The sequence below is a fragment of the Ovis aries genome, chromosome 6 (genome assembly GCF_016772045.2).
Source record: "Ovis aries strain OAR_USU_Benz2616 breed Rambouillet chromosome 6, ARS-UI_Ramb_v3.0, whole genome shotgun sequence".
Lineage (NCBI taxonomy): Eukaryota > Metazoa > Chordata > Mammalia > Artiodactyla > Bovidae > Ovis > Ovis aries.
Window position 1 is genome coordinate 98,587,842 of NC_056059.1, and position 24,539 is coordinate 98,612,380.

The following is a 24,539-nucleotide window of genomic DNA, read 5'->3' on the forward strand; positions in this document are numbered from 1 at the left end:
GGCTGAGCGACTTCACTTTCCCGTTTCACTTTCATGCGTTGGAAAAGGAAATGGCAACCCACTCGAGTGTTCTTGCCTGGAGAATCCCAGGGACGGGGGAGCCTGGTGGGCTGCTGTCTATGGGGTCGCACAGAGTCGGACACGACTGAAGCGACTTAGCAGCAGCAGCAGCAGCAGCAGGCTCCTCTAAACCGTGACTGGACATTTCTTGTTTCTGATGACCTTGACAGTTTTGAGGAGAATCTGCCTTAATTTTTGTATTTTGCAGAATGGGCCTCAGTTTTTCGTCTAATGTTTTTCTGGTGGTTAGAATGGAGTTGTGGGGTGTTGAGAGGAAGACCACAGAGGTGAAGCACCAGTTTCATCACATCATTTCAGGGGTATGTGCTATCAACAGGACACCACCGATGATGATAACTGGCTAAAGTAATTTTGTCAGGCTTTTCCACCTGGTTAGTCTTCCAAGGTTATTCTCGCCTCCCCACCCCTCCCCCTTTCATACTGTACACTTTGAAAGTCACTATGCAAACCCATACTTAAGAGGTGGGAAATAATGCTTTCTTTCCTTATGGGGAGGCATACCTTCATTAATTATTTAAAATTCTGTGCTTCTGGGAAATTTGTATATTCTCCCTTTTTAGTTGGTTCTTGTACCTCTCTGCCTCAGTCTGTTTTCAACATAAATCACATTATTCATTGATCTTTATCTTTTGATTCTCCCATTACAGATATTTGGAGATCTAAAGTTTTATTGTCAATGAATAACATAGGGTCCAAGCTGATGAGCAAGAGTCAGGACCACCAAGATATTTCTACAGCATACCAGCTTAAAAATTCAGAGAAATAATTTCCTTGAAGTCAAAAAAAAAAAAAGCTCAGATGCCAGGATTTATGTATGTGTGGGTAGCTCTTAATATTTTATCCAAATTGTCTCATGTGTTTATTTAAGCAGTGTTGAAATGCCACCTCTTTGCTTCTGATCTTACCCTGTCCAGTCTGTGTACATAACATTACCAGGTTAATTTTTCTCAAACATAACTCTACCTATGTTACTCCTTTACTTACAACCTAAAATAATTCCCCTGCCTGCATGCTAAGTTGCTTTAGTCATGTCCAAATCTTTACAACCCTATGGACCGTAGTAGCCCAACAGACTCCTCTGTCCTTGGGATTCCCCAGGCAAGAATACTGGAGTAGGTTGCCGTGCCCTTCTCCAGGGGATCTTCCCGACTCAGGGACTGGACCCATGTCTCTTATGTCTCCTGCGTTGGTGGGAAGATTCTTTATCACTAGGGTCACCTGGGAAGCCCCCAAATAACTCCCCAGTGCTTACCAAATAAAAGCCCAGATCATTAGCCTAATATTCATGACACTGCAGTAAAATATTTCATTTCTCATTATTTTCCCCCTTTTATGTTCCTGCCAAGAGGAACCTAAACTCATAAATATGTTTTTCCTCTTTTTGCCTCTGCAGTATCATTGGGCTTCCCTGGTGGCTCAACCAGAAAGCATCCATCTGCAGTGCAGTAGCCGTAGGAGACGAAGGTTCAATCCCTGGGTTGGGAAGATACCCTGGAGGAGAGCATGGCTACCCACTTCAATATTCTTGCCAGGGGAATCCCATGGACAGAGGAGCCTGGTGGGCTATGGTCTATAGGGTCACAAAGAATCAGGCATGACTGAAGCGCCTTATCACAGCACAGCACTCAGGTTTCACTCATGTTGCTCTTGAGAGGCAACACCCTTTTCTATTCATTAAAATCCCATCCTGAGTCAGAAATCTTCTGTTGGTCCCATCTGATCTATTTCTACCCTTGTCCACCCTGCCTCGTGCTCTGGGAGGCTGACCTGTGTACCCCAGCAATACCACCCTTGTCTCTGCCTTCCTGGTGGGTTCAGCCAATGGGAAGCCCAGAAGGATGTCAGAATGTGGTCAGGGCGCCTTCCCCGGTGACTCTTCCTGTAGGGTTGCCCCGGCTGCTCAGGTCCTCTCGGGGCAGCCATCATACAGCTTTCTCCTTCGGGGTTCTAGTCACTGCTCCCTCCCCTCCTCCAGAGGCCCAGGGGTGGTTGTGGTTCCCATCTTCTGTCTCCTCCCACCCACCCCGCAAGTCCCTGTGCCTCCCGCCCACCCTGCAGGTGGTTTCGTTAAATCCTTCTATTCCCACAGCTTGAGTGCCACCTATTTCCTCTTGAGACCCTGATGCTCACTTCCTCTTCAGAATCAAAAACCACTTCTTTCAAGAAACTTTCACTTGTACATCTCACAGAATATCACCTTTTCTTCCTCTGAGCATAAAATAGCACTTTGACTAAAGGCACTGGTCAAAGTTTGCATTTTATCAATGCTGTTCTTTGGAGTATAAAGTCTCAAAGGACAAGAGGACAACTTATATCCTTTTGTTCCCCCAAATCCCCTAACAGTGTCCTGCACGGTACTAGGTACTTGAGACATTATTTGCTAAATGCGTGACTATTTAAAAAAGTACCTTCCAAGAGTTATGTTTGTTAACCTATGCAGAGTTCTCATTCACTTGAGAAAAGAAGTGGAATTTTTGCAAAGAATGGGAAAATTAATGTTTTCTTCCCATACTCAAGATATGTTCTATAGAAGATTGTCCAAATCAGGTTGATTTCTACTTTACTACATCCTCAATAGCTAATTCTGAGAATCTTGAAAGAGTGAGTTGAAAAATGACTTGATTGAATTTGAGATGATGCCATTCTACATAACATTTCCAAATATTCTATATAGTATTTCACCTCTTTCAAATTCCACCATCTCCAATAGGACTTTTCTGTTTAACCTCACCTCAAGTATTGATATGCTTTATGCCACAATCAATCCAAATATTACAGAACATAATTTTCATTTGCTGTACTACTTTATAATTATTTACCATTTTCTTTTGTCAGCTGGTTTGTATTAGGAGGGAGCATGTTTTCCACTACTTTCGTATCTCACCACACTCTTGTATTATATATATATATAATTATATATATATATGATTTTGCAAGTGATGTTTTCATTAGACCACCAGAATTCTGAGAAGTCTAGAAAAGTCATCCCTTTATTTATAAAAATACAGTTTCAAAATACAGAGTTATGAGCTGAATGTTTGTGTCTCACTTCCCAAACTGGGATGGTATTAGGATATGCAGCCTTTGGGAGGTAATAAGGTTTAGATGAGATCATGAAGTCCCCAAGGTTTAGATGAGGTCCCTTTGATGGGATTACTGTCCTAATAAGAAGAAAGACCAAAACATATTCTCTCTCTAGAACTGTGAGACATAAGTTCCTGATGTTTAACCTGTTCAGGCGATTTTGTCACAGTAGCTTTAACAAGCCAGTACGGCTATCTTCTTCATAAGAAGAAATCAAAATCTATCTTTATATTAAGATAACATTTGAAAGACTTAAAGAATTGCTATTATTGAATTATTGTTCAAAATAATGCTTCATTTACAAAGCCCTTTATTACATTCCTAAACATTCACAGATTCTGGGACTTACCATTGATTCTTTTTTTAGAAAGTGCGATTGGCTCTCCTTCTGTTGATGTCTCTCTTGATTTGGCAAAGAGAGCACAGAGGACAGAAAAGGGTCACCATGTAGTCGTCACAAATGGATCCCTGTTGGAAAATGGTAAAGAAACAGAATGTAAAAACCCACCTATGTGGAAATAAAGACTTGTGGGTTTTCAAGACATTTTGAAGAGAAGCAGAAGGCGCTGAGCCTTTGAATTTGAAGTTTGGATGGATACATTCAGGAAAATGTTAGTTGATGTCTCCATATAACTCCTGTCTCTTTTTATCACATCAAATGTTTTCCTGTACTTTATAATATATAAAATAGAAGATATCCAACCAGGGGCTTCCCTGTGGCTCAGTGGTAAAGAACCTGCCTGCCAGTGCAGAAGACCCAGGTTGGATCCCTGGTCTGGGAAGATCCCACATGCTATGGAGCAACTAAGCCCCGTACAACTATTGAGCCCACACTCCAGACCCCAGGAGCCACAATTACTGAGTCCACGTGCCACAGCTGCTGAAGTCCATGCTCCCTAGAGCCCGTTCCCTGCAGCAAGAGAAGCTACTGCAATGAGAAGCCCGCACCCTGCAGAGCCCCCATGTACCGCAACCGGAGAAAAGCCTTCGCAGGAACAGAGACCCAACACAGCGCCCCCGAAATTAAATACATAAAATTTAAAAAGGAAAAAGAGTCCATGAGGCAAAAGAGGTAAAAGATTAAAGAGAGGTAAAAGATTGAAAAAAAAAAAAAGAAAATATCCAACAAACTATCAAAGGAAGGTAAAATAAACGGTTTCAGGAAGTAAAATCTCAAAATTCTTTTCTCCTATACCCTTCCCTGTATCAGGAAGCTCCTAGAGGGTGCCCCCACCAGAATGAAGAAGCAGACTAAGAAAGAAGAGGATGTGGGGTATAAGAAACCAGAGCCTAACATGCAGGATTGGTTAAAGGAATCCCCAGGTCATGACGATGGAGATGGCAGGGTCTTGGAGTGATTTCATCAAGAAGATGAAGATGATATAATGTCTGTCTGATGTTTAGGGAAGAGATTTAGAAAACTGGAAAGAGTTTGGGATTGGATTACTTCTAAGTAAATGGGAAACTCCTAATGAAAAAGTCAAAAGTTATTAATAGTAGGAAAAACTAAGTTTAGCAGAAAAGACAATCATTGTTCATTACACAATTCAACTCAGCTCTGAAGAGCAAATATAGGTGTCATAATGTAAATGCTAAATATGGACTTAGCCAAAATTATATATAATCATATTGGAAGGGGGCTTCCCTTGTGGCTCAGCTGGTAAAGAATCCACCTATAATGTGGGAGACCTGGGTTTGATCCCTGGATTGGGAAGATCCCTTGGAGAAAGGAAATGCTACCCACTCCAATATTCTGGCCTGGAGAATTCTGTAGGCTGTATAGTCCATGGGGTTGCAAAGAGTTGGACAAGACTGAGCAGCTTTCACTTCACATATTGGAGGCAGTGGGATGGGGGTAGGGTGCATGTCCGTGGTGCAGAAGGGGGAGAAAACAGAACTAAATTCTCATCTTCCACAATGGGAGGCCCATAGACAACGCCCCCAACTGAACAGTCAAAAGGTAGCAATATCAGTCTACAATTTAGAGATGGAGGTAAACAGCTCTGGGAAAGAGGAAATAGGGAATAGAAGTTTGGGGACTATTATTTTTCTCAACAAACCTTGTAAATTAGATAATTTTAACAATTATGTGCTTGCAGAGCTTTGTTAAATAACATTCAAGCTGCACTAGAAAATAGGGCTAGGGGAACTTAGTAAGCCAGAGATCTTCAGAAATTAAAAAAAAAAATGAAGCAGATGGGATTATGTTGATGGAGAAAGTAAAACAGAACTCAGAAGCATGAAACTTAGTCAGGGGCACTGCATTAGATAAACCCCAAACCAAAACCTGTGCGATCAGATAGGAGGAAGGAACAGGCTGGGGAATGAAAGATGGGAGGTTAACTGAAGCCAGCTTCAGTGGCTGGCCAGCTGTGGCCTTGCCTGGGACGCAGTGCAGAGCTGTTTAACAGACAGCCCTCATGTGGGTTTCGGGGCCCCAGGGAAGAAGAGGGGTGAGATAAGTGGGGAGCTATTTACCCACTGCATAACAGGGCAGGCTCCCAAGGACTCACCACAAAAGCGCTAAGAGAAATAATAAGAGGTAAAGACATTTTAGCACAGCAGAGACATCTAAATCATTCCCACCGATGAGATAGGCAAATTGTTTTATGTTTCCTATTCATCAAATGTTAATTTTTCCTACTTTTTTTTTTTTTTTTTTGGCTGAATAGACCTTTCCTGGTTCCTTTTGTTCCCTTTGCTGTGCTATGCTTAGTCACTCAGTCGTGTTGGACTCTTTGCGACCCCGTGGAGGCAAGAATACTGGAGTGGGTTGCCATGCCCTCCTCCAGGGGATCTTCCCAGCCCAGGGATTGAACCCAGGTCTGCCCCATTGCAGGCAGTTTCTTTACCTTCTGAGCCACTAGGGAAGCCCTTTGTTCCCTTTAGTAGTTTTTTTTTCTTTTTGATGGGGACTGTTTTTAAAGCCTTTATTGAATTTGTTACGTTATTGCTTCCGTTTCATGTTTGTTTCTTTGGCCTTGAGACAGGTGGGATCTTGGCTCCTTGAGCAGAGATTGAATGCCCCACCCTACGTTGAAAAGTGAAGTCTTAACCACTGGACCATCAGCGAAGTCCTCGTCTAGTACTTTCAGATGTTCCACAACTAATTTTTATCCTTTTAGTGATGATCCTGAAATTTTTACCCGCAACTTAATATTATATTTATCTTGAGATTCATCCAAATTGTATCAATAGTTCATTCCTTTTTTTTGTTGAGTAGTATCCTATTACATGGATAGACCACAATTTGTTTATTCATTCACCTGCTGGGGGGCATTTGGGTTGTTATTTTTAGTTTTTGGCTATTGCAAGCAAAACTACGCTAAACATTTGCGTACAAGTCTTGATACAGATATATATTTTTGCAGGGTAGATATCTAGGAGCAGAATGGCTGGGCCAAAAAGCAGGTCTATGTTTAACTTTTTAAGAAACTATATTTTACACTCCAACCATCAGTGCATGAGGGTTTCAGTTCCTCCATATAAGCTAACACTTGGTGTGAGTTCATCTGTTTATTTTAGCTGTCCCAGTAGGTGTCTGGCAGTACCTCGCTATGGTTTTCATTTGCATTTCTCTAGTGACTGATGATGTTGAACATCTTTTTATGTACTTATTTGCCATTCAAATATTTTCTTTTTTTTCTAATTTTTTGGGGGGTTAAAAATACTTAACATGAGATCTGCCTTCTTAACACATTTTAGGTGTACACAACAACTTGATGAATCCTCAAAAAATCATACTGAGTGAAAGAAGCTGCATAAAATAGTACACAGTGTGTGGTGAAAAGTGAAAGTCGTTCAGTCCTGTCCAGCTCTTTACAACCCCATGGACTGTATACTGGAGCGGGTAGCTGTTTCCTTCTCCAGGGGACCTTCCCAACCCAGGGATTGAATCCAAGTCTTCTGCATTGCAGGCAGATTCTTTACCAGCTGAGCCACCAGAAAAGCCCCAAAATACTGGACTGGGTAGCTTATGCCTTCTTCAGCTGATCTTCCTGACCCAGGAATTGAACTGGGATCTCCTGCACTGTAGGCGGATTCTTTATCAGCTGAGCTACCAGGGAAGCCCACACACTATGTAGTTCTGTTATATAAAATGGCAGAAAATGAAAACTAATCTACCGTGACAGAAAGCGTATTTGTGGTTACTTTGGGAAGAAGGGGAAAAGAAGGAAAGATTACAAAAGTTATGTGAGTAGATAGTACCTTTCAGATTTTGAATGTGCATATCCTGTGATCTATCAATCAAATCTATTAACAGTACACTACCCTACAAAAACAATGAAACTAAGCCATGCCCGTGGGGCCACCCAAGACGGACAGGTCATGGTGGAGAGGGCTGACAGAATGTGGTCCACTGGAGAAGGGAATGGCAAACCACTTCAGTATTCTTGCCTTGAGAACCCCATGAACAGTATGAAAAGGCAAAATGATAGGACACTGAAAGAGGAACTCCCCAGGTCAGTAGGTGCCCAACACGCTACTGGAGATCAGTGTCTGAGTGAACTCCGGGAGTTGGTGATAGACAGGGAGGCCTGGTGTGCTGCAATTCATGGGGTTGCAAAGAGTCGGACACAACTGAGTGACTGAACTGATTCTACAAAAATACCAGCGTGTGTACAAAATCATATATGTACAACCGCAACGTTGTTTAAGCTTTCATTAATAAGAAAGTGATTAAGTAAATAATCTATATGATGGAATACTATGCAGACATGAAGAAGAATCTATATTACGGACATAAAGGGGGTCTACTATATATTAAGTGGAAAAAAAACAGGTTACAGTATAGTATGAACCCATTAAAACATAGAAACAGAATAAAAGAGCCCTGTAAATCCCAAATCACATATGTCTAGCTCTACAGCTATAGCTGTAGCTTCATCTAGTCTGTCTATCTATCTATCTGTTTATATGCCTTGCTGCTGCTGCTAAGTCGCTTATGTCTGACTCTGTGCGACCCCATAGATGGTAGCCCATCAGGCTCCCCCGTCCCTGGGATTCTCCAGGCAAGAACACTGGAGTGGGTTGCCATTTCCTTCTCCAATGCATGAAAGTGAAAAGGGAAAGTGAAGTCGCTCAGTCGTGTCCGACTCTTAGCGACCCCAGGGACTGCAGCCCACCAGGCTCCTCCGCCCATGGGATTTTTCAGGCAAGAGTACTGGAGTGGGGTGCCATTGCCTGCTCCCCGTTATATGCCTTAGAGGAAACCAAAAGCCCAAAGACTGAGTGCTCTGTTGTGTCTTACTCTTTGTGACCCCATGGACTATAGCCCATCAGGCTCCCCTGCTCATGGAATTTCCCAGGCAAGGTTACTAGAGTGGGTTTCCATTTCGTACTCCAGGGAATATTCCCAATCCAGGGATCAAACTGGTGTCTCTTGTGTCTCCTGCACTGGCAGGCAGATTCTTTACCACTAAGAGGTAAAGCCTTATGGGAGGGTGCACAGCAAATCATCGATATTAATAAAATTTATCACTGAGTAGTGGAATTGGGCATAAAGCAATTAAATTTTCATTTTTTATATCTCTGTGTTTGAATTTGTCATAACATTACCTATACATGTAGTATTTTTATGATTAAAAATCTAACAAACATTTTAAGCAAAAAAAAAATAAAATAGTTTCAACGGAGTAAAATTAGTTCCTTAAATATTCTATTTATTTCTTCTGTGATGGTTAATTTTATGTGTCAACGTGGCTAGGCCATAGTACCCACATATTCAGTCAAATGTTATTCTGGATGTTTCTATGAGGGTAATATTTCAGATGAAATTAAGACTTAAATCAGTAAACTTAGAGTAACCATCCAGAACGTGGGGGGGCCTCACCTAATTGTTGAAGGCCTTAATAGAGAAAGAGCGATCTCCCCTGAGCAAGAAGGAATGCTGCCGGCAGCCTGCCTTTGGACTCCGCAGCTCTTCCCAGCCTGTCAGCTTATCTTGCTTTTTGGACTTACCAGTCCCTACAATGTGATGAGGCAATTCCTTAAAATTTCTTGCTCTCTTTATATATCTGTATTCACATCATCTCTATCTCCTTTTGCTTCTGTTTCTGGAGAGCACTAAAATCTTCTGTTACGTAAGTGAAGCTTATGGTGTAATGAAGAGGTCATCCCAGGTGGCATTAGTGCTAAAGAACCTGCCCGCCAATGCAGGAAACATAAGACGCTGGTTCGATCCTTGGGTCAGGAAGATCCCCTGGAGGAGGGCATGGCAACCCACTCCAGTATTCTTGCCTGGAGAATCCCATGGACAGGGTCCCATGGACAGAGCCCTTGAGGGCTACAGTGCACAGGGCCACAGAGAGTCCGACGCGACTGACGTGACTTAGCATGGTGTAATGGAATGTGCAGGGATGAAAAGTTGAGTAATGACTCCTTTATGACTAGTGCATATCTTTGCCTGAGTTATTCTACCTTTTAAAACGTTTCTCATCTGTGGAGTGTGATGGACCTACTTACTTTACAGAGATGGTGCAAGGTTTTGTGATGTAACATGTAATGTACTTGGGGCATAATACATGCATGGCCCTGAACAATCCTCTTTCATTGTATGACATACATTGCAAATATGAGAGTCGTTTGTTTTCTACGGTTTTCACAGAAATGTAGAAGGAGATCACATAACCAGAGGATCTATTGCTACAACAATAGAATGAACATGCCAGGAGACTCCTACCAACCAAATTTAGTTGATGCCTGTGGGCCTGCTAAGTCGCTTCAGCTGTGTCCTACTCTTTGTGACCCTGTGGGCTGTAGCCTGCCAGGCTCCTATGTCCATGGGATTCTCCAGGCAAGAGTACTGGAGTGGGTGGCTGTGTTCTCCTCCAGGGGATCTTTCCCACCCAGGGATCGAACCCACATCTCTTACGTCTCCTTCATCTGCCTCTTTCTTTACTACTAGCGCTACCTGGGAAGCCCCCATTCAGTTGACAGATACCATCAAATGGCCTCCATGTTTATCACAATTATTTTGAATGTGGGTGCATATTCGAATGATACAATATTGTAAAAGATTCACCGGAATGCCATATCGAGTCCTGTAGAGGGTCCTCATTGCAACACTTGTTCCGCACAGACAGCATTCATTCATATCAGATGCAACTTGACACGCAAGGCACGTGAAGCAAAATGTGCCGCAGAGACCTGGATGCATGACATCAGAGGTACAAATTACTCCATTCTGCCCTCCACCGTGGTTGAGAGTTAGGGTGTGCTCATGGATGGGAGTTCCAAACCCTGGGGCCTTTGTCAGGGTTCCAAACCCTGGGGCCTTAGTCTGCTGCCAAGGCCATCCTCACTGCTTCTGTTCAGCATCACATCGGCTTCCCCCAACCTCCCCCGGTACTGCCTTCTTCCATGTATTGAATGACTCACTGAAACCCGGCCCTGTTCCAGAGGTTATCCTCACTACCCATGATGCCTCTGTCTGAAGTCCAGGAGTGAGGTCAAATAATGTGAAAAGTTCTCCAACAGGAACCTACTCAAGATGCCAAGGTGTCACTCACAGAAATGGGGCCTTCAGTGCTCTGGGAAGATGCTATTGCTTGATCTGAATATGTAATGATGATTAGGAATTTTATAGATTGAGGAAAGGGGAAAGAGCCTCTTTAGATAACTTGGTTTGTCTTAGCAAATGGCTGGTTACACATAACGTGGCTGGAACCAGGGATGGGGAAGAATGGGGATGAAGCTGGATCCAAGGCAGGGTGGGGACTGGATGATTTGGAAGTATGAGTGTTCAGAGGGGGTCACGGAAGTCATGAGGAACCTCTGAAATATTTTAAGAAGGGAGAATGATTTGGTCAGATCTGTGATTTAAGATATTCTATGTGAAGGTTTTAAGCTCATATTAGAACTTGTAATTCACTTATTCAAGTAACAGTCCTAGGGTTTGGAGGATTAGAATATTCCTCTTTAGAAGGTTTTATTACTGTGGTTTCATGATCACTCTGATTTGCAGATGCTGAACTAACCTCCTGAGAAGTGCAAGTCATCAGCCCGGGTCATACAGCAGGACAAGGAGAGCAAAGCAACAGGCTCAGTGGTTCCATGTCCCAGGTGATTCTTTCCCTCTACGCTTTTCAATGTAATTATCAACCCCATTCCAAATTTTAATTCTTCTGCCAAGTTAAAGGTTAAAAGGTTTTCCTTCCCTGTCTCAGAACACTGGGTAGATTTGAAACAGGTGAAAATAAGAAACAAATGAACAAAAAAACCTCAGAGTAAAATTTGTTTCATTTTTTTATTTTGTAGGCAGGTTTGTTTCTTGCTTGGTGTTGAGAACTAAGCATTTGTTCTCTCTGACATGCACATCTTAGCCCAAACTTTTCTTCTCTCAGGTTGTCTTAGATCTCATAAAATGAAACAAAACAGAAGATGAAGCAGAGTTAGAGATATTTTACCCGCTGAGCAGTTAATTGCCTTCAGAGTTCTTTATTCTTGTCTGTATAACAATTCTAAATGTATAAATAAAAAGAATGCTTATGTGAGCTCATGCTGAAACCATGGATGAAAATGAACCCTTGTGTATGGGCCACAGTGTAACTGTAATGAGTTTAATTGATGTGTAACAAAAGCAGTCTTTTTTCTTTTTAAACAAGTTAAACTTTAAATGTCTCTTCTAATATAATGTATGGTCTATTTATAATAATTAAGCCAAGCCTGTTCATTGTTCAAATCATTGGCTTTTTTTTTTTACAGTTATCTTAACTCCAGAACTTTTTTTTACTTTTTACTTTTACTTACTTTTTAGTAAGACTATCCTTTGAAGGGTGAAGAAGAATGAACCTACAACTGGTACAGGATTTTTCTGTTAGCAAAGCACTGCCTGACAGGCAGGAATGAGAGGGGAACTTTTATTACACCATAAGGGAGAAATGAAGGAAAGATATGAGTGAACTCTGGGAAATTGTGGAGGACAGAGGACCCTGGCATGCTACAGTCCATGGGGTCACCAAGAGTTATATACAACTTAGTGACTGGACAACAAGGTTAAAATTCACTTCTGAGTCAGTTACAGGTTATCCCAGCACTTACAGACACCGCAGTCGCTGAAACAGTCACACATGCCTGTCTGCCAGTTGGAGTTTTGAGGTACTGGACCGCTTGCAACTCCGGGCTGAGTTACAATGACCACTGGAGAAGGTGCAGCTTGCATTTTCGATGCAGGGCCTTAGGCAGGTGTGATCTGAAAGGAAAAACTTGGTGTCAGTAGTCTGGAGGTTGCTCTTGGAAGCCTGTTTTCAGGGACTGTGCTTCACAGGCAAGTGAGGCAGTTTAGATCAAGTTGCTGGCTGATCTTGGAAGAACCTGTTTCTACAGAGGCTCCTGGAGGAAGGGATTCACTGAATCGGTTAAAGGAACAGATGCTTCTCTTGGAGTTAGGGAATGAGACAGGCTTGTAAGTACTGTTTTAAACAGCTATCTGGTCTCCACACAAGACAGGGAAACAGATGAGGAAACCTGTGTAAATGGCACTTGTGTGTGCACAGTCGTGTCTGACTCTTTGTGACCGCATAGACTATAGCCCACCAGGCTCCTCTGGCCGTGGGATTCCCCAGGCAAGAACACTGGAGTGGTTTGCCATTTCCTCCTCCAGGGGATTGTCCTGACGCAGGGATCAAACCCTTGTTTCCTGCGTCTCCTGCATTGGCAGGTAGATTCTTTACCACTGTGCCACCTGCAAAGCCATGCCAACTAAAAAGTGTCACTCATTATCTGGTGCCACAAGAACTAAGTCATTAACCACTCCAGTTGCTGACTTTCAACACGCCCCGAAAGGAGTTCCTGAAAGGAAATTAGGAATGAAGCACTCTGTGCTCTAGGGAACAGGCCTTCAGAGAGTTAGATATTTTTGAGACAAGATTTTATGAGCCCAGTCTCTCACATCGTCTCATATCTAGAAAAGAACAAAAATCATTAATGGAGACAACTGCTCCATGTGACCTGCAGCAACCTTCTGCCCAAATGCATGCTTGATGGCACGTGTCCTCTTCACTAAAATCATATACATACCGACCTCCCCTCTGACCTTCTCAGAGCAGTTCCTCAGAGCTATCTGAGTAGCTGTCTCTCAGGCTATAGACCTCATTTGCCCCAAATAAAACTTAACTCACACCTGCCTGTTAATGAGTCCAAGCTCACTTTGCTTGCAGCACAACAGGCCAATAAATCCAAGAGATGAGATGTTGAGGCAAGGAATGCGACTTTATTCGGAAAGCCGACTGACGGAGAGGATAGTTGACTAATGTCTCAAAATAACCATCTTGGCAGGGTCTGGATGCCAGTTTCTTTTATAGAACAGAAGGGGAGGATTTGCAGAACTAAAGTAAAAAGGCAAATAACCTGACTTATGGAGTCAGCTTTTAGGAATTTATCCATGAGGGGTTGTAAACTCTTCTTCCCTTCCAGCTTTATCGTATAGCCAGGTTCTGGCCTAAGGCTCATTCTTACAGGTTGGGCCTTTACTGCTCTTGCAACGGTTCCTTTATCTCGATAAGGGTCTACTGCCCGTAGGATATGGCTGGGAATAGGCCCTTGCAGCTGTTCTATCTTAGTCAGAGTCAAGATAAAAGCCTGCTCAGGGCCTCCTGACGTGAGTATGGACCCAGGGGAGCTCAGAAGATCTCTCCTAAGGATGGGGTAGGACACTGAAGCACAACTAGAAAGGCATGCAAAATCCACCGGTTTAAACTGGCAAGTGAAATGCCCAGTAAAATAATGAGTGCAAGGATTTCCATCGACGCCAGTCACAGTACAGTTTTTGGAGGAGAGAGGTCCAGTGTGAAAAATTAAGATAAAGTCAAGTGGCTCCTGTATCAATTAAGTAATCAATTTTCTTTTTTGCTATGGGAGTCAAGGACTACCCAGGGATCCTTGATGGAGATTAGCATCTCACTGGGGGGAGCTGCCAGAATCCCCAGGGCCACAACAGTTGTCCAGCATGGCCATCTCAGGAGCCAAAGTCCCCCTTCCCCTTCAGGACTGGGGGCAGTCCCTCTTCCGATGACCTGTTTGTCTGCTCTCTGGGCATAGCCCGGGTGGAGAGGTTCTTTCTGGCAGTCTTGGGCACAGTGGCCAGTTGACTTGCATTTGTAGCATTTTCTCTTGTTGGTCTTATTTCCAGATGAATAGTTGAGCTTTCTTGGCCCCCCTGAGGCCACAAAGCATGACTGAGAGCAACAGCTATCAGTTTTGCACGAGCCCTGGCCTGTCTTTTCTCATGTTGGGTTCTCTCTTCCTCCTGAGCTTGGTCTTGATTATTAAATACCCCAAAGGCCACATCTGTGAGCTGGGGCATGGGCGTTCGTGCGCCCAGTTGTAATTTTGGGAGTTTCTGCCTGATATGAGGGGTGGACTGGCTAAGTGGGAATACTGTCAGGAGGAGGATATGCTAGGTTTTTCCACCTTGAGAGATCAGAGAGCTTAGAAGGGGATCATCTAAAGTGTTGGGAGAGTCTTCTGGTTCTCCAGGTTTTAAATTACAGGAGCCACATAGGGTAGGATTTTGGTAAAGGACTGCGAAAGCCTGAATATAGGAAATGTCACTCTACTTTCTCATCTGGTGGCAATAAAGATGCAATTGCAGAAGGTTATTATAATTTAGAGACCCATTTTCAGGCCATTTTTCTCCGTTTCCCAACTTAAACAAAGTCTGGGCACTGCTACAGTAGAATTTAAGTTTCTCCTTCTTGAACCCTTCAGTTTTAAAGAATTTCCAGTTCTTAAGGATACACTCCAGAGATGTTTTTTTCTGACTTGGAGGGGGATCCTCCCATGTTGAGTAACCTGCAACTGAGAGCAAGACAGTGCTCCTAGGATGGAATCCATCATCCCGGAAACTTTTACCAGGTTTTAACCTGAAGGGGTTTCTCTTTGGACCTAATGGTATTTCAAGCATCCTCTTCTCTCCCACTGATTTCTGACCAGATATCTCTGGCCTCCGTAATACCACATGCAGAACACCCCACACAGCAATTAGAGAAGTGCTTTCAAGCTAAGTATAAACTGGTTGCCAGGACTTTCCTTAGGAGGGATCCCTTGTCTGTAGAGCTTATGTCCTATGATTAGTCTTCCCATGCGGGGGTGTATTCCTCATTACTGAGCATCTGCAATGATTATGATTTGGGCTTCTGGGTAGTAGCCAGTCCAATAGGCTGTCCCTAGAAGAATGTGTAGGCTACCAAGGCCTGGAATGAAGGGGTCCAATAGATGCAAAGAAGAAACTTGGAGAGATTAGAGTTGAGCACTATGGAAGACGGCATGGGGCTCAAGCTTTGAGGCCCAGCAGGCAAAAGAATTCTCAGAGTAGATTTCTGGGCATTGAGTGAGGTGAGAGACTAGACAACAGAAGAACCCCCAAATCCTTTTCTCTGTCTTCCTGGCAGCTGAGATAGAATTAAGAATCATCTGATGATTTTGTCTGACACAGACAGCACAGAGTGTGAGAGTGGCTGGGATGCAGCTTAGGAATGATATCCAAGAAATCCTTCCCTAGAAGAAGGATATATAAGAAGGAGATAAGGAGTGAGAAAGAGAACTAGTTGTGGGAGTAAAGTGGAAAAGAAAACTGTAGTGGAGGGTTTCACACAGGACAGTGAGAGAGAGATGGTGAGAACAAGGGAGAGACAGAGGCCTTTCAGGCTCCTGCATGGTTGGAAATTGCGTGTCCACCTTGTCCCAGAGGACAGCATCAACTGTCACCCAAGCATTATTTGAATCTTGAAAAGAAAGTGAAGAGGAGATGAGAGAAAGAAGGCAGGAGTAAAAGTCAGGGGCTGTAAGTGACAGCTGGGCGAAGCCCGTGGTTTATCTTGACTTTCCAAATTCCCGAGTTGCCATACCAGATCTGATCTCGGGGGGCCTCAGTCTGCAGCAGCTTGAAGTGGGGTTTGGGCTCACCGGCCAGAGATTGAGTCTGGGTCACAGCGATGAGAGCACCAGATCCTAACCACTAGACCTATGGTCAGTGACAAGACCCTGGCTTCCTGGCTTTGCAAAAAAGAATCCCCGCAAAGACAGAAAGTAGTGAAACAAATAAAGTGATTATTAGGAGGAAGAGAGCACAGTACATGTGGATAGACTCAAGGCGGGGGACTCAGAGAGAGTCACTGAGTTTTGCTCTTGTGGCAGTCTGAACAGTTCCATGTGGCATTTCTTCTGGGTTTCCTTGGCCAATCATTTTGGTTTGCCTGGTTCACAGTCTATATTTGGTATATCACAGGATCCTCCCATGTGTGTGCATGCATCTCTTATCTCTTAGCCAAGATGGATTCTACCAAAAAGGCAAAAGGGTAGAGCATCCCTTGGCATCATTAGCCTTTGACCGCCAGGGGACCTTTCTGTGCATGTGTGGTTGGGGATCTGATTTTGATAACAAGAAATATGTGGTCTGGGCAGGGCCCAGAGTCCTCCCTTAATTGTCCTGCTATTATTATCTTGGAGTTTCAGTCTACAGGAGGTCTTCTGACTTCAAGAATGAGAAATATGTGGTCTGGGCAGGGCCTGGCCTCCTCCCTTAACTCTTGTCATGGGGTTTCTGTCCACAGAGAGTGAATTTTACCCTGAGATTTACCCTGTGGGCCAGAGGAGGGGGTCGGGGTGGGGTACGGGGGAGGGTTCTATCTACATCCTGCCTCAATTTCATGGATAGAGGGATCTCACATTTAAAAAATTTTATTTATTACTCTCAGTTGCACTGGATCTTCTTTGCTGCATGAGCTTTCTCTCGTACAGGTTCTAGGAGAGGCAGCAGAGGATGAGATGGTTAGATAACATCACCGACTCAGTGGACATGAATTTGAGCAAACTCTGGGAGACAGATAGCTTCCCAAGTGGCGCTAGTGGTAAAGAATCTGTCTGCCAATGCAGCAGATGCCAGAGACCTGGGCTTGATCCCTGGGTTGGGAAGATCCCCTGGAGAAGGAAATGGCAACCCACTCCAGTACTCTTGCCTGGAGAATCCCATGGACAGAGGAGCCTGGCAGGCTACAGTCCATGGGGTCCAAAAGAGTCAGACTCGACTGAGCAACTTCACTTTCACTTTTGATAAGCTCTCAGGGTGGAGATGTTCTGATCTAAAACCTAGAACAATTAATAGCTGGGGTCGCTGGCAAGGACGCAGGCAACTACTGATTGGGGAAGGTCAGTCATCTGAGTAGAATGTAGGTGACACGGGACTGGTCAAGCAGAGGATGGACAGAGAAAGCAAGAGTACAGTCACCTTGGGTAGCCTGCCCATACAGGGCAATTCAGCTCAATTCTGACACTGCCACCTGCAAACAGTGTCAGATTCCACGTATTAAAGGCTCAGTCCCATAGGACTGCCCTCCCTCTCCTACTTCAGATATCCACTGTACATCCACGTTGTTACCTGTGCCTCTTTTTAAAGCATTTCTTTCATTTATTCATTTTTAAATGTTTTGGCTGTACAGGGTCTTCTTCACTGCACGCGGGCTTTCTCAGGTTGCAACAAGCAGAGGCCGCTCTTCACTGGGGTGCACCAGCTTCTCATTTCGACGGCTTCCCTTACTGAGGAGCGCAGGCTCTAGGCACATGGGCTTCAGTAGTTTTGCAGCACCTGGGCTCAGTGGTTGCTGCTCAAGGGCTATAGTGCCTGGGCTCAGTCGTTGTAGCGCACATCCCACAGCATGTGGAACCTTCCAAGACCAGGGATCAAACACACGTGCCGCTGCATTGGCAGGCAGACTTCCAATCCAGTGAGCCACCAGGAAAGTCCTCACCTGTGCTTCTGACCAGGCAGATCAGAGGTTCCCATGATCCCCTCTTCATTTCCATTAATTTGCTGAAGTGGTTCACAGAACTCAGGAAAACAGTGTATTATTATATTATTGATATACTACAAAGGGTATTAAAGGATACAGATGGACACTCAGATGAAAAGATATCTAAGGGGAGCTTCAGAGCCTGTGGAGTTTGGGGTGCGTCACTCTCCCAGCACACAAACCCCCAAACTCTCTGAACTCTGTCCTTTTGGGGTTTTATGGAGGCTTCATTTCATGGGCGTAATTAATGAAATCATTGGCCATTGGTGATTGAATTCAGTCTCCAAACTCTTCTCCCCTCCCTGCCTCGAAGTCTGGGAGGTGGGGCTGAACATTCCACCCCTAGTAAATCCTAAAGGAAATCAATCCTGAATATTCATTAGAAGAACTGATGCTGAAGCTGAAACTCCAAGCTTTGACCACTTGATGTGAGGAGCCGACTCACTGGAAAAGACCTTGATGCTGGGTAAGATTGAAGGCAAGAGGAGAAGGGGGTGGCAGAGGATGATATGGTTGGATGGCATCGCCAACTCAATGGACATGAGTTTGAGCAAACTCCAGGAGACTGTAAATGACAGGGAAGCCTGGTGTGCTGCAGTCCACGGAGCTGCAAAGAGTCGGACACGACTGAACAACAACAACAACAATCACAGGTTGGTTCCCCTGGCAACCAGCCCCCATCCTCAAGAGTTTTCCAAAAGTTCCTTCATTAGCATAAACTCTGTAGTTGAGAGGAGCTTGTTATGAATAACAAGACACCTTTATCACTTTTATCACTTAATAAATTCCAAAGGTTTTAGGAGCTCTGTACCCTGAACAGGAATGAAAGTCAAATATGTATAAACCACAATATCACAGTCAAAAGTCAAAGTGTTAGTCATTCAGTTGTGTCTGACTTTTTGCGACCCCGTGGACAGTAGTACACCAGGCTCCTCTGTCCATGGGGTTCTCTAGGCAAGAACACTGGAGTGGGTTCCCTATCCCTTCTCCAGGGGATATTCCCAACCCAGGGCTCAAACCCAGGTCTCCCACATTGCAGGCAGATTCTTTACCATCTGAGCCACCAAGGAAATCCAAGAATGCTGGAGTGGGTAACCTATCCATTCTTCAGGGATATGACAGTAATCCTCTCCAATCTTCCTGCATCCAAATTGATCCTTCACCTGAAATTTACCTGAAGCCTTGTTAGGGGGCAAGCAAAGATAGCGTGCCCAAGCAAAGCTTATTATGAAGTACATTTTGTTAGGTTTGTCCTAATTTATCTCCATCCTGAAAGGCAGTGTGGAGTAATTAAATATTGATTTGATTAAAAAAATTTTTTTTTGATGTGAACCATTTTTAAAATTCTTTATTGAATTGTATTGTTTCTGTTTTATGTTTTGGTCACCAGGCATATGGGATCTTAGCTCCCTCCCCAACCAGTGATCTCTCTTGCATCCCCTGCATTGGAAGGCAAAGTCCTAACCATTGGACTGCCAGGAAAGTCCCTGATTTGATTTGGAGTGAGAATGTGCTGTTCTGCGCTTAGTTACTCAGTCATGTCTGGCTCTTTGTGACCCCATGGACTGTAGCCCATTAGGCTCTTCTGTCCATGGAATTCCCCAGGCCAGAATACTGGAGTGGATAGCCTTTCCCTTCTCCAGGAGATCTTCTCAACCCAGGAATTGAACCGGGGTCTCCTGCAATGCAGGAAGATTCTTTACCAGCTGAGCTACCAGGGAATACCAGGAAGTGAGAATATCTTTGCTCAAATTCTCTTTTTCTAAACTATGTGATCTTGGACTAGTCTTTGATCAGCCTAGTCATTTAACTAGCCATTTAAATTTCCTCCTACTCATCTGTGAAATGGAAGTGGTGTCTGACCTATCCACCTTATATACTCATTGAGAGCATTAAGTAAGATAAAGTCCAAGGATGAATTTAATGAACAATTTAAAAAAATCAGACTCGTATAAAGGAGAGTGGCTAAAATGTACAAAAATGCAGCAAGGAAATTTCTTTTGATCATTTCCACAAATAATTCTTGGCAAAAGTATCAGTTAATATTTACTGAGATGTCACCCTATATCAGGCACTGTACTAGACTCACACTGTCCACCTCATGTTACAATAGCCCCTGCTAAGTACTGAGTTGATGAGGAAATGGAGGCTCTGAGACTTTAAGTAAATTGTGAAATTCAAACCCTTCTCTGGCTCACTCTACAGGCCCTGTTCCTTCCTTTGCTCTCAGCTAAAGAGCCTGCTCCTTCAGAGCACTGACTGCATTGTAGCATTGCCATTGGTTTGTCGTGATCTCCTTGAGAACTGGAAACTGGAACCCTCTCTTCCCATTTATTCTGTTATCATCACATTAAGCATTAGGCTCATAGGAGGTACTTTTCATTGTCTTCTTGAACTAAGCACTTGTTATATGCTTAATTCACTCACAGTGTGTTAGACAGTGAGATGTAATACATTTCCACTTCAGAATCAGGACAAAAGAAAAACACTAAAATTGAAAATACAGTGCTTCTGGATACTCAGGAAATATGATTATACTCTTTGCTTTCTTGTATTGTTTTCCTCATAGGGCAGTTTCAAAAACAAGCAAATTACCTCAGTTGTTCTATATTACTTTTTCTATTTCTTGAGTTCACTGGTTTCTTTTCTAGATTTCACTACTCAGTCATGTCTGAGGTAAGCTGGATAGTTGGGTAGTGCCCATAACAAAAAAAGGAGAGCAGTACATAACACAGGGCAACACCCTGGATATTTATCCACACAGGGACAGTGTATCAGCAATGATCCAAACATGCCTAAATCTGCCCAGGCTTCATCGTCAGCTCAGTTGTTCAGTTGTGTCCGACACTTTGTGACTCCATGGACTGCAGCATGCCAAGCTTTCCCTGTCCATCACCAACTCCCGGAGCTTGCTCAAACTCATGTCCATCAAGTTGGTGATGCCGTCCAACCATCTCATCCTCTGTCGTCCCCTTCTCCTCTTGCCTACAATCCTTCGCAGCATCAGGGTCTTTTCCAGTGAGTCCCCTCTTCACATCAGGTGGCCAAAGTATTGGAGTTTCAGCTTCAGCATCAGTCTTTCCAATGAATATTCAGGATTGATTTCCTTTAGGATTGACTGGCTTGATCTCATTGCAGTCCAAGGGACTCTCAAGAGTTTTCTCCAATACAGTTCAGAAGCATCAGTTCTTCGGTGCTCAGCTTTCCTTATGGTCCAACTCTCACATCCATACATTACTACTGGAAAAGCCACAGCTTTGACTAGATGGACCTTTGTCTGCAAAGTAATATCTCTGCTTTTTAATATGCTGTCTATGTTGGTCATAGCTTTTCTTCCAAGGAGTAAGCATCTTTTAATTTCATGGCTGCAGTCACCATTTGCAGTGATTTTGAAGCCCAAGAAGAGAAAGTCTGTCTCTGTTTTTCTTGTTTCCCCATCTATTTGCCATGAGGTGATGGGACCAGATGCCATGATCTTAGTTTTTTGAATGTTGAGTTTTAAGCCAGGTTTTTCACTCTCCTCTTTCACTTTCATCAAGAGGCTCTTTATTTCTTCTTCGCTTTCTGCCATAAAGGTGGTGTCATCTGCATATCTGAGGTTATTGATCTTTCTCCCAGCAATCTTGATTCTAGCTTATGCTTTATCCAGCCTGGCATTTCACATGACATACTCTGCATATACTTTAAATAAGCAGAGTGACAGTATACAGCCCTGACAAATTCCTTTCCCAGTTTGGAACCAGTCTATTGTTTCATGTCCGGTTCTAACTCTTGCTTCTTGACCTGTATACAGATTTTTCAGGAGGCAGGTATGGTGGTCTGTTATTCCCATCTCTTTAAGATTGTTGTAATCCACACAAAGGCTTTGGCATAATCAATAAAGCAGAAGTAGATGTTTTTCTGGAACTTTCTTACTTTTTCTATGATCCAGTGGAGCTAATTGTAAATTAGCCAGATCTATCATTATAAATTGTCCCCTGAGTCCTAGCAACAGCCTCATGTGAAGAATACTCAGTGTTTTTGGATGAGAATAAAACGAGTTTATTTTTATTTTATTTTTTAGACAGAAGAAGCTGTAAAATGTTCTTCTAAATGTTCATACCTGTTAGACATTTCTACCACCAGAAATAGCTCTAGGTATTTCCCTTTCCATTGGTGAGTGCAGTATACAAACATATATTTTTCTAAACTTCAATTAAAGGATTATAGTTATACAATAAGAGGGCTTCCCAGGTGACTCAGTGATAAAGAACATGCCTGCCAACGCAGGAGACATAAGAGACGTGGGTGCAATCCCTGGGTCGGGAAGAGTCCCTGGAGGAGGGCATGGAAACCCACTCCAGTATTCTTGCCTGGAGAATCCCAAGGACGGAAGAGCCTGGTGGGCTACAGTCCATGGGTCACACAGAGTCAGACACAAATGAAGCGACTTAGTACAGTCGCTTAGAACTTAGAAATGGGCAGTAACCCTGTCAAAGTTCAAGACAAGCACTTAGGAAGCCACCGAGGCAACAAACAACAGCTTTACACACACACACACACACACACACACACACACACACACACACACAGAAATGTGTGTGTATGTTGTTATTCATTGTTTTGTTGCTAAGTCATGTTCAGCTTTTCACGACCCCATGGATTATAGTCCACCAGGTTCCTCTGTCCATGGGATTCTCCAGGCAAGCGTACTGGAGTGGGTTATCATTTCCTCCTCCAGGGGATCTTTTCTACCCAGGGATCAAAACCCCCACATCTCCTGCATTGGCGGGTGAATTCTTTACCGCTGAGCCACCAGGGAAGTTTGTGCATATGTATGAATACATAAATATTTCCTAGCCCTCTCTGTTGAGAGGACCTAGAAGCAAAAACAGCCCACTGTCAATGAACATATCTTGTGCCCAAATCTTGGTTTCTAAATGCCATTTTCCAGTTTAAAAAAAGAGCCTGAGTTTATTGGAGAAATGGCTGATTCCAGGACTGGGGCAGGTAAAGTACAAGATAAGCCTGGAACATCCTGTGGAATCACAAGGTGAAAAAGTTCAAAATTGGACTAGAGACAGGGCCTCAGAGCTCTTCCAATAGCTAAATCTGGGACAATATGAGTAACCAAACAATGTCAATATTGGGTTATAACTTATAGGCAAAGTAACTATCCATAATTCTATACTGAGGCGGCGCTAGTGGTAAAAATAAAAACCTTTGATGTTTGGCAAAACCAATACAATATTGTAAAGTAATTAGCCTCCAATTAAAATAAATAAATTATAAAATAAATAAATAAATAACAACATGCCTGCCAATAAGAGATGGCTGGTTCGATTCCTGGGTTAGGAAGATTCCCTGAAGGAGGAAATGGCAAATCACTCCAGTATTCTTGCCTGGAAAATCCCATGAACAGAGAAGCCTGGAGGGCTACAGTCCACGGGGTTGCAAAGAGTTGGACACGACTGAAGCAACTTAGGACACATGCAAGTACTGATAAAAATAAAAGAATAAATTTTAAAATGAGGGAGAAGGGATAGTGCTTTCTTTTGGTAGATTTCCCATTAATTAATAAAGAAGGAGTGATGGAAATATAAAATTATCATTTGGCAAATGCTACAGTAATAATTGGGGCTTCCCTGGAAGCTCAGCTGGTAAAGAATCTGCCTGCAAGGCAGGAGAACCCCATTCGATTCCTGGGCCAGGAAGTTCCCCTGGAGAAGGGATAGGATACCCACTCGAGTATTCTTGCGCTTCCCTGATGGCTCAGATCCACCTGCAATGTGGGAGACCTGGGTTCGATCCCTGGTTTGGGAAAATCCCCTGGTGGAGGGCCTGACAACCCACTCCAGTGTTCTGGCCTGGAGAATTCCCATGGATGGAGGAGCCTGGCAAGCTACAGTCCATGGGGTCACAAAGAGTCAGACATGACTGAGCAACTAAGCACAGCAACAGTAATAATTGTTATAGGCAAGGCTCATGGGTAGATGCTAGTTCTAGACTTCGAAAGTATGATGAGAAACAACACATTTACATGATCTCAAAGTATTACCCCACAGGCTGCTGACTAATTACAAAGGGAAAAATAGCAACTCTCCAATGGATAAGCTGGCAGACACTATCTCAGTCAAGTGACCAAAGTTAGTAGTTGTCAGTAGTGGGACATACTGATGTGTTCCAAAAAGTGGAGACAATGCTATGACTGGATATATTAATAAATCTCATCTATGGAGTAGGGGTGACTAGAGCATGTCTGACTATGCAGTAGGCAAAGAAACAGCAATCACTCATATTATTCAAGAAAGGGAAGTGTTTGATATTTTATGGCTTGGATAATGTTTAAAGTTCATCTGTGTTCAAATTTGATTATGGAGTGCTAGTATTTTTATTTGATCCCTCATGGTCTTAGCTGATGTTGATGCTCTGTGAAATTGTTCATGTGCTAGAGGAGAGCATCAGGACTCAGCGTGAAGGACAATATGAATGGACCTTAAAGGCATTAAGTGAAAGATCGTGTCTGATTCTTTAAGACATTAAGTGAAAGATCGTGTCTGACTCTTCGCGACCCTATGGTATACAATCCATGGAATTCTCCAGGCC

General features: G+C 43.4%; 1 protein-coding gene across 1 annotated transcript in view; it reads right to left on the reverse strand.

Annotated features, from left to right (window-relative positions):
- The window catches only part of PLAC8 (placenta associated 8), a 33,620-nt gene that overhangs the window by 798 nt on the left and 8,283 nt on the right, over positions 1 to 24,539 (reverse strand). The window contains exons 2-4 of the mRNA XM_004009959.4: positions 12,208 to 12,358; positions 10,190 to 10,314; positions 3,515 to 3,633 (exon numbers count right to left, since the gene is read on the reverse strand). Of these exons, the coding sequence (XP_004010008.1) occupies positions 3,529 to 3,633; positions 10,190 to 10,314; positions 12,208 to 12,328 (351 nt within the window). The 5' untranslated portion in view covers positions 12,329 to 12,358 and the 3' untranslated portion in view covers positions 3,515 to 3,528. The remainder of the gene's footprint in view (positions 1 to 3,514; positions 3,634 to 10,189; positions 10,315 to 12,207; positions 12,359 to 24,539) is intronic.